Source organism: Rhinolophus sinicus, chromosome 16 (genome assembly GCF_057876585.1).
Source record: "Rhinolophus sinicus isolate RSI-liver-muscle chromosome 16, RSI-T2T, whole genome shotgun sequence".
Taxonomy (NCBI): Eukaryota; Metazoa; Chordata; class Mammalia; order Chiroptera; family Rhinolophidae; genus Rhinolophus; species Rhinolophus sinicus.
Window position 1 is genome coordinate 187,333,872 of NC_142516.1, and position 17,827 is coordinate 187,351,698.

The 17,827-nt window shown below is 39.4% G+C and overlaps 2 protein-coding genes across 2 annotated transcripts in view; one reads left to right on the forward strand and one right to left on the reverse strand.

Moving 5' to 3' along the window:
* Positions 1–17,827, forward strand: part of GTF2F2 (general transcription factor IIF subunit 2) — a 129,325-nt gene that overhangs the window by 50,441 nt on the left and 61,057 nt on the right. Inside the window, exon 5 of the mRNA XM_019756989.3 lies at positions 17,017–17,098. Coding sequence (XP_019612548.1) covers positions 17,017–17,098 — 82 coding nt within the window. The remainder of the gene's footprint in view (positions 1–17,016; positions 17,099–17,827) is intronic.
* KCTD4 (potassium channel tetramerization domain containing 4) lies at positions 4,019–5,274 on the reverse strand. The gene has a single exon (XM_019756988.3). It carries the CDS (start codon positions 5,061–5,063, stop codon positions 4,284–4,286), a length of 780 nt encoding a protein of 259 aa, XP_019612547.3. The 5' UTR covers positions 5,064–5,274; the 3' UTR covers positions 4,019–4,283.

Sequence of the window (17,827 nt, forward strand, 5' to 3'; positions counted from 1 at the left end):
ATGTCCCCCTTTTCTTACTCCTTTCCACCCATGCATACACTTTTCAGGGAAGTGTCCTTTATAATATCGTAATTCCTGAAACTCAGAGAAACAACCAGAGATGCTCTCTTTGAAGGGAAGAGGGAGGTAAATAGTGGTGGTTCCCTTATTGAGAAACCATTAGTTTCTGTAGAAGAGGTTTCAGCTTTTTTACTTCATTGGGAATTCTTAACATTGGTAGAGTTGATATGTCTCTTTTACTTTGATTTTTAAATTCTCAACTGCTTTTCTTGCCCACTGTCTTAAACCAAAAAGGTCATTGTTTTGGTACATATTCATTTTTAAAAAGGTGATTAAAATGAATTCTACTTAAGAATGTTTTATTACATACTTTCGTTACATTTAAAGTCTTAGCGTGATACAGAATGAAGACTGGGAATGAATTTACTTAATGCATAGCCTTTGGCTTCACTAAACACCTCAGTGTTAACTGTTAAATTTTTATATCTAATTTTGTTATTTTTCTGTATACCCATCATCTAGTGAATTTCACAATATACAATTTTTTGTTCTGTAAAAGCAAGAGATAGTGTTAACATTTATATGTGATACAATATTAAGCATGCATTTGTTAGACTGTCTATATTCTGTTCTTGTCTAAATAGAGAGTCTGATTAATGTAAGTGTGTGTGTTTGTGCCTGATATTCATGGTTATGTCAGGAAGATACCTTTACACTAGATAAGATAATAACCAAAGCTTAAAGTCTGTGGTGGGTGAGGCACTTTGCATATCATTTATCATTTATAGCCTTCAGAAAGCTCTATCAACTAAGTGCGATTATCTTCATTTCACTGTGAGGGTGTTGACGTTCAAAGAAGCTCAGAGTCTTGCTTCCAGTCACATAAGCAAGTTAGTGGAAGTTAATCGAGCTTGAACCCAAGTCTGACTCGAGTCCGCGTGTGTTTCCTGTGCCACATTTTTCCTTCATAATCTGTCCGTTAGGTGGACTGGACAAGTCCTGAAGTTCACCTCCTTTCTAGTTAACCTGGTGTGTGAACATCTGGGTTCACCAATAGATAGACTTGGGGTGTTCTTTACCCTTGTGAGATGATTCAGGTCATGTTCTTTAAGTGACATGACATGACATTCAAAATATTATTTGCCTTCCCAAAATCTAGTTTTTCACTCAACTTTTAAGAGTTTCTGCACTGTGAGGTTTTATCAAGTGAGGCATACCTGTATTTTGGTATTCTGTAATCAGCACGTATATTATGAATGCCTGTTTTATGCCACTTTCTAGGTGTGAGAGAGAGAGGTGGCCTGTAAAAGCCACCTGCTTCTGCTCTGTAGTTCCTGCTCGCTCTGGAACTGCTGTCTATACCTGGGTTTCAAAGCTTGGCTCCAGCTTTACCTCCTAGTAACTGTGTGATCTTAGCAGGGTCTTAGCCCTCTACGTTTGTTTCTTCGTCTGTAAGAAGGAAAGAATAATAGTACCTTTCTTAGCGTCAGCGTGAAAATTAATTGAGATAATGTATGTTCGTAGCATGGTATCTGCCATGTGATAAAACAATGTTACCTTTCATTATCTTAAAATAGCATTTGAAGTATAAGTAATTTTCTTTGAAAAAAATAACTGAACAAGTTTAATCAGTATCGTCTTCATTCTGGGATAGTAGTCATCTTTCTTATATTATTTGAAAAGTCTCATAACTGTTTCATTTGTTCTGTGTGCTGCCACAGACATTTTAGAAATATAGTACACCAGAAGCTATGTTTTATTTTTCATATTTTAAGGACAGTGCTATAATCATTGTATGGGGTAATTCCTAATACAAGAATATATGTATGGCTCATGGAAGGTATAGTAACTTACCTTTTTTGTTTACCTTTCTTCTGAAAAAGAAGAAAAAAGTCACTGTGATTTATTCCTTGGAGGAAAGATTTGAGGAAGAAATTCTTCAGTCAGTGCAAACAAAAATATTATGACAGCTTCACTGTGACTTACAACTGGCACTTTGTATGATTTCTTGAGTTTTTTGAAATGAAAGTATTTCTAAGTATTTTTTTTAAATAGCAGAATTTAAAAAATAGATGTTTTCTATACACGTACAGCACAGTATTTAGGCACTTGAATATGTAAATCCAAGTGTAAGTAATTTTGAATTTTAAAAGGTACATTTATGAAAAGTTATATAAGAGTAATTAATATAGTCAGAATTTACTTAAGTTCTTTTAGGATATCATGATTATTAAGTTGTTTTAGGATATCATGATTTATCAAAAGCTTGAGAAGGAATTAAATACATCCACATACGATTGTTTTAGAGACAGACATAAAAATGAATGACAAATTTCTTTAAGTAGTTGTTTCCATCAATAATAATTTTGTTCTAACAGTTAAATTCTCTTGTGAATGGATGCAAAAACCTTACTTATAATAGTTCTAAGGAGATTTATTCAATTATTATCTCCTGTAAAAAGATATGTCAGGGTTATTTTTATTATCTGTAATGAAATCCTGTTAGAGAAAATCTAGATTTGACTTTAAATCACTACCATGTTTGTAGTTACCAAAGTCCAAATGCCAAGGAAAAGTCAACTCACAAACTGGATAGGTATATAAACAGTTTAGTTATAGTAACTGCTAAAATAGATCTTACTATTTTAGTTCCTTTAAATCCTGGTTAAGCCATTTTCAAGTATATAAGAGAAAATTTGATGTTTTAGTAAAACAGTTTTTTTCTTGTTACACATAAAAGAAGATTGTGTGGTTGATGTGGACTGTTTTTTTTTAATGTGGATTTTTTAAAAGGACTTCTTTGTATAATAGATTTTAAAATATTTCTTTTAGTATGGGCAGCCAACTTTTGTATTACCTTAGATGTTGTAGCTGGAAGTCAGTTGTAATTCTGAGAGTATCAGCTTTGCTGCTAATTTATTCTAAATTTATATGTGTGACCCAACTTTTGGCATGTATGCTAATTTATGTAACCTCACTCAAGAGTTTCAGAAATCTTTTGTTGAAGTTTATTAAAATTAAGATTTAGTTAACAGATTTAATGGTTAAATTTTAAAGGAGCAAATATAATATGTAATTTGGTCTTAGAATCCAAAGAAAATAAGTGGCATAGAAATGACTTAGCTGCTAATTGGGAAGAAAAAATGCACTCACATTTAAAGCCAAGTGTCTAGATCATTTCATTGAGACACCCACATGTACAACTTAATTTAAAAAAAATAACTTCTTGTTTAGCATGAAGCACTTGAACACAACTGGGTGAGTCTGAGATTTAGCACCCAAATTGTTAGTGCAAAGAATCGGTGAAGTTCTTGCATAAGGATAATGTTTAGTGATGCTCATTTAACATTTTTGAGCTTGAAAAATGACACTTAGGGTGATTGTGAAAATGAGCTCTGTATTATTCTAATTCCATGCTGTGTTGGAGTACAGCCTGCCGAGAAATAAATTCGCTGGTTTTTGTCACTTGCAAGACCAGCCAGGGTTACTGTAGCCTGCCCGTCACTACATCGATGCATAATAACGTGTGAAATCATCAAGTGGTATATTTGTTTTAAAAGTGACACGCGTAACTTTTTATTGTAATTATTAATACAAGCAAAGAAGCTAGTAGTGCTTTTATTTTTATTTTTTTATTTTCATCAGGCAGTTTTCTAGGAATGTTCAGCAGTATATCAATTCAGCTATAATTCTGGTATGCGGTTACAGAAACTATGAATAAGCTTTTGGTGCCTACCATTAAAAATTAAATCAGTAGCTTTAATACCGTTTTACAATCTTATTTGGTTTCACTGTGCTCTGTTTTAGTAGATCTGCACATTTTGCTCTCAATGGTTAATTTTACCAGTTCAGTTTCTTTGTAGATTTTTGCCATAGGGAGAAAGGATTTTAAATCTTATAGCCCCTTAAAATATTTTATTACCCTTTACTTAACATGAACGATAATGTACATGCTTGCTTACTGTGGAAGTCACCAAGACATTCTGATTGAACGACAGCTTAAGGAAAAATAAACAAATAGCAAAAGCATCCCGTCTTTATTTACAACGTATAGAAGATCACTGTTTTCATTGTGAGTGAAAGAGTCCGACCAGCAGGAAACCCTGGGGAAGGACGTCTTGAGCAATGGAATTTACATACCGTTAGCTCCCAGTAATTGAGGAGCAGCAGGGCTCTGAGTACACAGCGAGCTGGGAGTTACTTGGGATGGGATGCCTTTGATGCTGTGGTGTTCCAAAGCGAGCTGGCTGCATGCTTGTCGCCTTTGTTTGTGACCCAGGTAATCACTTGATAAAATGAAGGGCGTCGCTGTGAACAATTGACCCTTTGGAGCAGTCCAGGCTGGTCAGCAGCCGAAAACCACACTTTAATGCCATCATGATAGCCTCAAACTTAAGAGTTTCCAAGGTGCAGACAAAGGTGTTATCTTCCTTCAGTACAAGTCGAGTGCCATTTTCAGACTTTATGAAGTATTTAAATTGAATGATATTTGACGATACGGAGAACTCTTCCGGAAATCCATCCAGCCTGCTTTTGGACACCAGGACAATGCGTGATTTTATTTTTGATATGAAATCAGGAGCGTTACAGAAGATTCTCAGTCCCTGTGAGCGATCATGGTTATCTGTTATTTCCAAGAAAGTAGTCTCTCTGGTCGTCAGCTGTTCTTTCTCCCACCTGGATTTCACTTCCTCCGCCAGTCCCTTGAGCTGAAAGAATTCTGCCTCTTGTGCGAGTAGTTGATTTTCTCGAAATCCTTCGGGCAGCAGAAGTTCTCCATTCCGTAGGAAGTTTAGGACATGCCTGAAGAGGAGCCCATCCCTGTCTATGAAATAATGGCCATCAGCATCACACGGGCAGAGGATTTTTCCATTTACTATACCTTCAAGGAAAGTGTCTGGGTACTTGGTCAGTGTTTGTTTTTGAGTAATGTACAAATATCCACCAACGTTGAGGGTCATCAGTGTGGATTTGCAGTTCTTTCCCTGGTCGGCATCTTCCAGGCTGTTGTGTTTCCCTTCATATTCCTTTTCTTTTTCTCTTCTGTTTATTTTACGCTCCATTTTTGCAAATGCTATTGCAGCTTGTTCTTCTTGGCCTTGAGATTTTTAAAACAGAAACCCTGCCACACAAACACGCCTTTATTCAGCTCCAGCCTGGTGGTGGAATGGAAATGCTAGCTGCATCGCCTGCTCGGTCAGCTCAGTTTTGCAGTAGGTGGCGTATCAGCTATGCATGCAGGAGCCTTCTGGAGTAAGACTGGGAAAAGATAATTTGCATTTAACTGTATCAGGGAAGGAATTTGTTGGAAAAAGGTTTTCATGTATATTCTTTGACGTAATTAAAGTTCCTCCGAATAAATTGAATTTCCTCTTGGCCGTTAATCAATTCCAAATGTTTCTTTCTCCAGCTGAGTGTGAGTTTTTATCCATTTCTAAATACCTATTAAGTTTTACTTAGTAAGGCAGGCTTAATATTGAATAACACTATCATCTTTTGGAGAATAATGTATATTGAATTAGTATCATTTTTTTGGTAAGTAAATTATCACTAGGAAAACCTAAAGAGAAAGGAACGAGGTGTGTGGAATTTTCTTTCATAAAAAGTCACACATTTCACATTGGTGTAGTCTTTTTAGAGACTCAAATGAGAATATTTAAACCTGTTATTTGTGACATTGCACTTGAACTTAAGTGAATTTGCATGTGATTTGGATTTGGGGATCTTTAGCAAGTGACAAGAAATTTTCTCAATGTCTTTTAACAAAAGGCTCTATTTTTTTTTTTTTTACCGTAAAGATAAAATATCGAATATACAGCCTTTGCAGTAATCATTTACATTTTTTCAGTTAAAATTTCCTATGGAAAATGTATGAGCTTGTTTCACCATAAACATGCTTCAGTGCTGAACAAAAGAATTGGGCTGATGTAGAAAATATAACTCTGTGTGTGTGTGTGTGTGTGTGTGTGTGTGTGTGTGTGTGTGTGTGTCTGTGAGTGAGAGAGAGGTGGGGGGAGGGAGAGAGAAAGAAAGAGAGAGAAAATAAAAGACATTCAAAATACCTACTATATACTGTAACAGCTATATACGATGTCAGAAGGGTAGTAGATTGGGGGGGTTATCACTTTGTGAGGGGTGTAAATGTCTAACTCTTACATTGTTTTGTACACCTGAAACTAATAATAAAAAATAAATTAAAAAAACACACAAAATACCTACTATAAAATAGTGTCATGGGAAACCTAGTTTGTTTTTTTGTTGTTTTCACTATTCGCAAAGGTAAGTGTTTTTTTTGTTTGTTTCTTTAACTTGGGAGCTGCAACAATGTGTTGGTATTTTTCCCCTTTCTTTTTTTCCCCTTTTCCTGTAACTTGCTTTTCAAAGCATTTTGTGGTCTGAGCTTTCAAGTCTACACTGTAAGGGCCCAGTGGTAAGAAATGTGAGCGTTGTCCCTAATACATTGTGATCTGACTGGTCTGTCTGCTCCCTTATTCTGGGGAACTACATTGTTCTCAGAATTAGACTAGATTTTATAATAAATTGATTTATATGTCCTTTACATTAAAGGTACTTTTAAATTATTCAGCTGTATGTTGATAGAAATATCGGGGCAGATTTTTCTAAAAATGCTTACCTTGTATTTTCCCTAAACAATGTTAAGTTTTCTTCAGATATAAAAAATTATATTCTTAATGACAGCAGATTTTAAATTTAACATTTATATGTCACTGAGATTATCAAAAGTACATTGAAATCAAATGAGACATCTAAGGCATAACATTTTTTAGGACCGAATTTTTGCTTAGAGACCATAAAATTCAACCTCTTCATTTTACCAAAAATGAAATTGCATTCTAGGGTGGCCGGTTGGCTCAGTGGTTAGAGCACAGAGGTTAGAGCACAGTGCTCATAACACCCAGGTCGCCGGCTCCATTCCCACATGGGCCAGTGAGCTGCCCCCTCCACAACTAGATTGAAGACAACGACTTGACTTGGAGCTGATGGGTCCTGAAAAACACACTGTTCCCTAATACTCCCCAATAAAATTTTTTAAAAAATTGCATTGCAGAGAGTTTTTAGTGTTTCATCTAGAACCTCACAGCTTGTTGATGGCCACCACTGTCAGCCCTGCATCGTGTCAGAAGAGTTTACTGTGAGAGCCTAACAAGTTCACGTGTGTGTTGACTTTACCTCTTTGGAATCAAGTCTCTCCTGTGAATATGACTTTTTAAGAAATATTGAAGAGATTTTTTTCTTTTTTGGTACAACTTTGGACATGTATTCATGGAATTCTTATGTCAATCGTCACTACCGGTGAGTGGCACTATATACTAGCAAAATCAGCGCAAGCATAGCAATTTCATCTACAGGGGGAATCCTCCTTTAATAAACTTTATGGGACATCAGCCGGAATAGAACATGGCTATCGTGCAGTCGGAGAGACTGTGCTAGAATCTTCTTTGTATGTTTAAATAAAGTGATGGGGTTGAATACTCTGGAATGCTAGATCTGCTGCTTTCTGCCCTGCACGGCATTTGGGGATGTGCGGCTAGAAGACGGGCTTCCGCGGGTGGGAAGGTGAGGACGCCCACCTCTGCGGCCATCACTCCAGGGCCGCCTTACGTGAGCTAACTCGCTCTCGTCCGGCTTCTGCCGCCTGGTTTTAGACACTTGTCCTTTGTGCTGCTGCCTCGGCCGACTGAACCACCCCGTCTCGTGCCTCTACGCCTCAATCACTTTTTCTCACCCCAGACTTCCCTCCGGTCATGCTGGCTTCCGCATACCTGACATGTATGGTTTGTTTTGCCACCTGTGGCCTGGCAACCATTGTGTAGTGACTGCCATGTCTTAGGGCCTGAATGGAAGCTGAGAGGAATCCATAGGACTTGCCTTTTGGGTCCTGTTGCCCCCAACGTGCACACTTAAGGAATGGCCCCCAGCGGGCCCCACTGCACGCTGTCCCCATTGAAACGAGATGGTTGCAGGTTAAGGGGTGCGGGTCACTGCTGCCTGTGACGGTCCACAAGCCCCTCAGGAGAAAGCCAGCTCGTCGTCTTTGTCTCCTATTCTGAATCTGTATTTACGTGCTGGGGGAGGAGAGTCGGGGAGAGCTTGTCCTCAGGAGTGTCAGTCAGGCCCACACGGCCCAAACGGTCAAAATGGTGCCTCAGCGCCAATGCCAAGGGAAGTACCCACTTTCTGTGACTAGTTCTCCGCCTCACTGCAGCTACAAACTGGAGTTAACCGGTTTAGTAGTTTCCGCAGAAGAGCTTAACCCATGCATCAAAGATGAGCTCACTTACATCCACTAGACTCGAGGGTTTCAGCTGTGTAGACAGAAAGATATTTTGTAAAAAGGTGGGGGCCCCGTTTTCTACTCAGTACCTCAGCCCTTTATTGGAGTTGTAAAACCTCTTAGACATCTGTAATCACGCACATGCAAGATCCCTTTACCAACTTGAAGATTTAAACAATACCATTGTCAGGTTCTTGGTATGAGTATATCCGTTGGTTAGGCCCGGATTCCCAACCGAAGTGTAGCAAACCCTTCCAGTATATGGTGATGCCAGGCTTCCCTGAGGCTCCCGTCTTACCTCCCGACTCCGGTTTAAAATGGCATCATTGTCATTGCCATGATTGAATGTGAGAAACATTAATTGTGATATTCAGCTATGACTATTTTACTGTAGCGCTTTTTGTGTGTTAAAAAATAAATTGCACAGTGTAATTTACTAACATTTTAAGAATCGAGAATTTTTCCATTTTAATCTCATTCTATTTGAATGTCCAGACTTTTGTGGGTTTTTTTTGGAAATAGAAAACCTGTTAGCATTAGATATTGTCTGGCGCTGGGCTTGTACTAACACAGGTGCATACACCTCACCTCCCTTAGGGAGCTGGTTGACCAGTGTCTGACTCCCATGCGTGGTTCTGTCCTCCTGGCACTCCCTGGACATAACCTCTCCCGTGCGTGTTTCTGTCCTCCTGGCACTCCCTGGACATAACCTCTGGCAGGAAGGGGTTGAGGATGGCAACTCGAGTCAGATGAATACACTTGCAAATGTTCTGCAATGTTCCACTGGGTCTTTGGAGAAGCCCGGGAAACTTTGCTACATCCACCAGTTTTTAAGCCTCATTTGAGGAGTGTGGAAATGAATAAAGCACTATGTATCAAAAGGAGCACAAATCAAAATGACAGACGAACTGAGCCATTCAGGCCAAAAATCCACATTGCTGAGCTTTTCATTACAGAGGTAATCTTGAAAACAATTTACAAATCATATTAATTCATATTTTAAATGTACTTTGCGGCTGTTTCAGGGAAGCCTGTGTTTTATAATTCTATAAGCAGATGTCATTTACGTTTTTTAAAAAACGATTTTTCTCTTTTTTTGAAGTGTAGCCTATGCATTATTATTCATTGGAAAATTTTATTGTAACCAGATGAGCAAAGCACTTCTATATGCCATCAAATGAACACTGAAATTGTATTATTGTATTGAACTCATTTTTATAGTGCTATTTGGCAAAACAGAATTTTGCCTTCTCTTTGGGAAGGAGGTGTTAGAAGTTAACAACCATTACCTACAATCTCAAAATGAGGGGCATGACTTAGAAAACTTGGAAGTAATATTGCTTTGAAATCAGTGAACGAAAGGGTCTCAGGTCCTAAATGCTGTCCCTACCGCTGTTCTTTCTATTATCCTCTTATCTTTAGATCCTCTGTGTCTTTAGTGATGAGATGGTGTGGAGGGGACCGAAGGGGGCCTGACCAGCAGAACAGGATTTGATGGCTCGTAGGAGCAAATGCAGTTTCCTACTCACAGAGAGTAGAGTGATTGCAAATTAGGAATGGAGAACTCTATTATATTGCACATGTTTTGACATTCAACATTTCTGAAATGTTAAGACATTCAGGGTATATGTTAAAATTATTGGCTTATAAATGTTTCTTGGCAGTATTTTAGCTTTCTTAATGACATAAAATAATGATGAATATTAACAATGGACGATATCTTAGATTTGATGAAATATTTGAGCAGTTCTGTGTGCTATTTCTTCAATACCACCAGAAAATAAAATTAACAGAGATACAGGATGAGGAAAAGGGGGAAGGGGGAGGAATATTAAGGCAGCAGTTTTCAACCCTGGCTGCTGCATATTAGAACTAACGAGGGAGGTTGTACAAACCCCACCACCTCTTGCCTCACAGTGCAGTTAGGGTGGAATGTCTGGGAGTGGGCCCAGGATTTTTTAAAAAGCTCTCTAGGTGATTCTCATGATCAAACAGGGCGAAGAATTGCCATATTAAGGACACTGAGGAGCTCCGGAAAGGACACTTCTGTCAAAGGAGTTCTTAATGATGGGGCGTAATTCCTGCCCTTAGTGTGAGCGTCACTTTACTGTGAAAGTGTCCTGAAGATCAGGAAGAACTAGAGCGTGGTATTGCTGCTGGTACTAGGTAAACATGGTGAAGAGAACGGGAGTTATTGAGGAGGAAATTAACGAAACTTGGGTCCTACTCAGTTGATTTAAAAATATGCATCATTGGATCGTCTGCAAGTATTTCATTGCTATTGAGCCCTCAGCTGCATCGAGTCTAAGCACAGGGTCCGTGTTTTCCTTCCCTGTGCCGCCCATCGCAGCTACCCACTGTTTGGCACTATTTACCTGAAGTATCGCACTGCAGTGAAAGACTTCTCTCCAGGAGACTTCATCTTTCCGGGAAGGATTTGTTTTTCTACCCATTTAATCACTTTAGCTGTTGTTTTTGAATTCTTTCTGATTTCAAGGGCAGCAGCCAAAGCTGGATTGTACCCTTTGATGAAGGTCTTACTGAAACAAACTATTACAGCCCTGTGGTTTTCCGACCCCTTTTCATTTTTATTACATCACAGCATTACTTCCTATTTTTATAAAACTGTATTTTATTTCTGGGGGTTTATTCAGCCTCTTACTCTGAAAGCAACTTTGAGATTAGAGATTAAGTCTGTTTCTACAACATCACAGCATCGTGCCCACATTGACACTTAAGAGGCTTTTATATTGATTAATTGTACTTGTGGTGTAACAAGCAAAAAGGAGACTGCAGCCTGACTTGTGGGAGGGATGGTGACTTAGGAACTTGCTTTGCAAACATTGAAACATTCAAAGGTTCGTTTTTAAAATGCTCAGTCACTAAGTTATTTCTTTGATCAAAGGTCTGTCGTGGGTTCTGTAGACTCAGCGAACGAACTCCTTTGCACACAGGCCTCCGTCCTTGATTTTGTACCTTAGCTCACCACTTTCCTTTCTACTCCTGGGCAGTCAGTCTCGTAATTCCCAGATACTGTCTGCTCAGAACTACATCCAGCACCCCGTGGGGAGGAAGGTGTGCACAGCCTGCCTTCTCCCGTCTACAGGGGAAGAGTCGGAGAGCAGCTCTGTGAGTGACGGAGTCGAGATATTTTCTAAATCCTAAATCTAGCCCTCAGATTACGGTTTCAATATTTGGTTTAAAATTGGGAATTCCCAGTATATTAGACATTTGTAATTTGAATATTATTATAAGAAAACAATACGTAAACAGATACATTTTGGGAATATTTGTATGACGGCTCATTTGTTACTTTTGAGGTTAAGTAATCAAATGCTAACTCAGGGTTTACCGAAATCTGAGCTTGATCTTTTATTCCTGAAATTTACAAAGATTACATAGAAATCAGAACATCAATTCACAAATTTGAATAGAATAAAGGTCACTTTCAAATAGAGGGATTGCCAGTTCGCCTAACTGGTTTGTGAAGGTGCCATGTAGCGTGTGTTAACAGGCCTTACCCTGTGAACCACATGCAGAAAACTGCTAGGAAAAGATTTTAAGTGAGGAGAATGGAGACTACGAGGAATATTGAAAATGATTTACCTTTTAAATGCACCTGCTCTGTGGAAATATTATCTCTTCATTCCTTTTCCAGAGAGGGTGGACAGATGTGGTGTAAGTGTGAATCGGGAAGTAGCTTCAGAAGTCTCGAGGATCAGCGCCGAATCGCGGTTACGAGCCGCTCGCTGGCTGGTCTGCTTCACCTTGAGCTGTCAGTGCTCTTCTGGGCGCACCCATTGAAATGGGTCCAGAGCGGCCTCGTGGGCGGGACTGCCTGTACCGTCCTGATGCCCAGCGTCTCCCTGACATACCTGCTCTCATTGCTCAGGTGCCAATGCTAATAAGCACCCTTCCTGCTTCCTTCCTCACTTTACTTGCTCAACCTAGGAATGCCCTTGACTTCTAAAAGGGCCAGTCACTTACTTCTCTTGGGTTCTTCAACATAGAGTATATCTCAAATTGAGATACAGAGGAGGAAGGTTCAGCTTAGAGCAGACGTTTGTATGTTTTCAAGCCTTGGGCAGCTTCTCAACGTTTTGTTCTAAGAAAGTTTCTCTTTAATTTCTAGTCAGAGAAAATGTAATCACATCTAGCTCTTTTAGAAAGTATTAGAGCCAGCAAAATAAACACTAATGAGATAATAAAACTTATTAGAGGGAAAGGCCAGTTGTGTTGGGTTTGTTTGGTTTTCTTTCTTTTCTTAAAGCGATCTCAGAGATCCCAGTAACTTCCTTGCTGAGGCCCAGAAATGTGAAGTAACTTCTCCTTAGTGACACCGTTCTTTGTCACAGCATCAGAACTAGAAGCCTTCAGTTCTTCTTATAGGATGTGCTTTGTGTACTTAACTTTTTAAAATCTTCTCTCAGTTTTTTTCTGAAACTAGATTGTAGGATATAGGTAAGTAGAATACCACCACCAAGAGTATGTGTTCATACTCATTAAGATTCTTTTGGTTGCAAGTAGCAAAAACCAATTAGTAAACTGATCTAGCAAAAACAAAAAGGGGTGGGGCTGAGGGGGGTTTGGGGAGGGAATTTAGAAAGGATCCGGGTATATTTCCCCAAATCCAAAGAAGAGTTGAACAAATGGCCAAGCCTGAGGAAAGGTGGGAACTGAGCCAAGGCCAAGGTCTTTCATAGAATGAGCTTATGTGGCTTCTCTTTAGAGTGCATTCATGACCTCGTTCTTCTAGTGATTTCTGGTGTGGGTCCCTTAGTTTAAAATTCCAAACAAGAGAGGCAGAGACAGAGAGGTGAAAGCTTCGCACAAACTGCTCCCACCACCTCCAGTGTCCTTCTGCCTCACCTCCCAGTCTAAATCCTACCCGTTTTCTAAGGTCCAGCACAGCGTTGCTTTCTTTGTCACAGCCCTTTTTGATCCCCCTTTAGACATTGTGTGTGTGTGTGTGTGTGTGTGTGTGTGTGTGTAGCCCAGTATTCTGTGTGTGTCTCTGTCTTGCAGCCCTCATAACCCTTAACAAATTCTCCTTTGTGCAGTAGAATCCCACAGCCCATATGGAAGGACCAGTAGTCGGTCAGTTAAACTCAGAGGTAGGGAATCATAAAATGATGTTACTACACATTCCTACTGCGCTAAACACTGTATCTTCAAACTTACAAACGTACATGTAGTTACCAGTGTTCACAGTATAGGATTCTGATTGAGCATCTCCTTTCTCTTTCTTGTGAGAATGTAACCCACAATTTAGTTTAGATTTTCAGTTTTAGTTTCTTTGAAAAGGAGCGAGAACGTAGACAGTGTGAAACAGCACGAATGCCGACCCTGGACTTCTATGTTTCTCTGCCCGTCTCCAGTTGTCTCTCCAGTGTGTGATTTGACAGTTTTTAGTAACTTATCTTTATATCAGATCTTACCAAAGCACTAAGTCTGGTTTTCATAGAAGCATCTCCCTCCCCGTACTCATAACGGATGGGATTGTGTAGTAGGTAATCAAACTGCATAATCACTAAGAGTAAAACTAGCATAAACGAGTCCTGGCATAGTTTGAGTAGAAGTGCGTGGGCAGGCGTGCTAACGATGACCCTACACCCACCAGTGTGTGGTGAGCTGTGGGCACCTGTCTTTGGATTTAAAAGAGGGGAGCTGAGAGTCTTGGTAATCTGGGAGTGTGCTGAATGCCTCTGGTATATGATCATACAGTGACTTACATACCTGCCTTATCGTCCTGGACCAGCAGCTCTCAGAATGTGGTCTGGAAACTGCTGGGTAGATTCCCTGAAACCTTCCAAGGGGTCTGGGAAATCAAAACTATTTTCATAATAGCAAGCCTTTTTCCTTCTGATTTTCTAAACCTTTCTTAGTTGTAGCTTCTAATAGGGTAAAGATTGGTGGACAAAACCCACATGAATGGAAGCTCTGTGGCAGTCCTCAGTCAGCACTTTTTAAGACTGCATGACCGTTTGTGATTGGCTGTACTAAACTCTGCCCCCTCTTGAGGTTCGTTTAGCTTTGTGATTCCTGATGTGCATTATCTTTTACGTACATGACACTCAGTAAATATCTGATATGTGCATGAGCCAAAAAATGGATTATTTTTCAAGTATTTATTGTCTTTCAGACTGGGCCAACAAAATAGTTTCAAATGAGGGTTCCTGTAGTAACGAATATGATCTGTCATTAAGAGCAGTGGTGTGCACATGCTTTAAATCATAAAATGTAACGTTGAATGCCTTTCCCCTGGAATCTTAAGCAATGTTTTGAAGAAGAAAAGCAGCACGGTTTAGTGGAAAGCATGTTCCTGGGAGGCTTTGAAAGGTGTGTGACGGCTGTAAGTCTTGCTTGGGGAGCTGTATCACTAGTAAATTGGCTTTTAAATGTATTTAAGAGGAGAGTGAGGACAGGCGAACGGAGATGTGGTGTTAATACGTTGCGTACGGCGGGGTTTAAATCCCTCGTGAAGATTCTCGTGATCCGTACGCAACGTGTTAAGAGCGGCCAATTAGTGGGAAAATTTATTGCTGCTGATTAAGACTTTTCCTTTCCCTTGAGAAGCATTTAGAAGTGACTTTAGGTTTGAAAAGGGGATTTGATGGTCAGAAAACGGTTGTTTGGAATGTGAATTGTTTTGCTTTGTGCGAGTGACCCGGATTGAAGAACAGTGATGAGAGTGGTGGGCCCAGGTGCTTTGGATGCTTCTTAAAGCATCTGGGGTGTTATATGGAGAACGCTGACAGCTGAAACCTCTAACCAGAAATCAGATTCAGCCTGTCCACATGAAATAGGTACTGCTAAGTAAGCGGGGAACGTTCACCAAAGGTAGTTCTTGTGGTAGTCAACATTAATGAACATGTTACCTACAAGGAAACGATTTTCTGCGACAGTGTATTTTGTTTTCAAAAAAGGATGAACATACATTTCAATAGTAGACTTTTCTCACACATTTAAGACACTTTATACATTGAAATTTCACCAAATCTTGCTATTGTTAAGACAAGGAATTTTCTAGATAGAACTTTCAGCTTCAGTGAGAGGCAAACTCGAATACAAGATTTGTTTTTGTTTGAAGAAAATTGAAGTTTTAATCTTAATCTTATTAAATTCATTAATGAGAGGAAATTATTTGGGGATGTTTACACTTAAGCTTAATATAAAATAACTACGGACCTACTGTGCTTTCCTTCCTGGCATACTTTGGTATGAGGTGGGCGCGCCTCTCACCATTGATTGCCCTTGTTGTCACCGCCAGCGTACACTTGAGATTTGTTGCACGCTTGAACCATTGACTCACATGGTGTGTTCCCAGTTAGTACATAGGGGCTGCAGTAGGGAGTCCCTGGATCTTGGAGATAAGCTTAAGGTCACCTTATGAAATATTTTCTAGTATAAATCACAGAGATGTGGTTCTGTGTGCACTCCACATGATGGCTTATTTATCTGTCTCCCCCAGTGACCTGTACGCGCCATAAAGGTCGTAATGGAGCTTAATCATCATGGATTCCACAGCGCCTGGGCGGTGCCCTTCGCACAGGAGGCATTTAGTTAGTGTTAGTGGAATGTTTTGAGTCACTCACTGTACGCAGATGAGTCCTACATGCATTGCTGATGAGCCAGAGGGTTTCCTGAATCTCTTCTCCAAACCTGGGTGAATTCTCACAGCAATATGACGGAGCCACAGCTGTTGCTAACCAGTCGTGCATTTGCAGACTGCAGGAAAGCTGGTGCCTCCAGGGCACTGTCACGTGTATTATCAGATAAGATGAGGTCTGGCAGATGACTCCACACGATGCTTGCTGCCTAGTCGGTCGGTCCACAGTGCTGGGTGCTAACTTTTGTGTTCCTTTTCTGCTTCTCCTGAATTCTGCGTTGGGGTCACCAAGAAAATTCTTTCTAATGGTAGGACAACTGTCCTTGTGTTTGGACAATTATTCATAGCAGTTAAAGCTCCAGTATGGACACACCCAAATTAATGATTCTGCTGAAAACAGAAGTCGCGCGACTAGCAGGCAGAACTGGTACACAGTATAACCTGGGCAATGAGTTGCCCAGCGTCACAGTATCTCTTAGGCTGGCTGTTCTTGTCACAGAGTATTCTAGACTTTTATTTGCGTATACTGAGGGTGCCAACAAAAATGTGTACACATTTTAAGAAAGGAAAAAACTGTATTAAAATTGCCATACTCAATATGTACCGATACCGAAAGATGAATACAAGTCATGGGTATACATTTTTTTGGCACCCCTGGTATATGTATATGTACACATGCATGCAAATGTATTTGTATATACATATATATCTTTGATTTAGTGGTTTAGACTAGTTGTGTTTTCAGAAGTTACTTCTTTGTCAAAGATGCTATCACTTCCATACCCTTGAAAAATTTTTTGTTTCGTTTGATGCCCTTTTACGCCACCCTCTAGAAAGAGCTCAGTGTACAAAAGCTATTATTGTCAGGGGCTACAGCTGCCCATTAAACAAACCTGACAGGAGCCCCGTTTTTTACTAGCCCAGAATAAGGATTTTCTTCGTCTGACCAATGCTACTACCATAAACTTAAAAATATTCCTTTTGTTTCCTTGATTTTTATGATTATATTTTATTGTAATCATTACTGAAGTTAGCGTGTTAAAATACAATCTTGAAAATGATAAATGTTATCTCTGAATACATTTGTTAATGTTTTTTCTTTCCATTCCAGACAAGCTCTCCCTGGAAGGAATAGTGGTGCAAAGAGCTGAATGCCGACCTGCCGCCAGTGAGAACTACATGAGACTAAAGAGGTCGGTGGTGTTTACCTTTGATATAACACCTGATGTTTCCTTTTGAGGGTTGAAATACAGACGTTAGATTGCCTATTGACTACAAACTATGGTTATTGTTGAAAGCGTTTTCTTCAAAGGCTGTTTGGTTTTAAAAGCAAGTAAGAACAAACTTCCAGTTATAAAATAAGTAAGTCACAAGGACGTATGTCAGTGTGGTGACTCTACTGTATTGCATATGTGAAAGTTGCTAAGGGAGTAGTTCTTAAAAGTTCTCATCAGGAGAAAACATAATTTTGTAACTATGTAAGGCAACTAATGCTAAGTACACTTATTGTGGTGATCGTCTTCTTTGCAGTATGTGTAATTATCTAATCGAATCGTTATATTTTATGCCTAAAACTACATCTATAAATGTAACGTTATGCATTAGTTACTATACTGCAATTTAAAAGTAAAAGCCCAATAAGAGTTTCTTTGACAAGGGAACTTTCAGAACCTGGAGTGTTTATTTGGGGTATTTGAAGCTACTGTGTTAATATAACCTGGAATCAGACTCTTTAAGCGTCTCTTTCTAGTTGACCTTATAAATCTTGATTCTCTAAAGTTACATAATAATATCTTTGTACTATTTTCAAAGGCTGTAATCTTCCCATAATGAATACTATACTATACAAAGTAAATATATTGTTAGAGTAGCATCCTTTTCTCTTGACCTGCAGAGAACTTTTTATAAACTCACTTGTTAGA

Coding starts and splice junctions, on each gene's coding strand:
- KCTD4 (XM_019756988.3), bottom strand. CDS start 5,063: ATGGAGCGTAAAATAAACAGAAGAGAAAAAGAAAAGGAATATGAAGGG.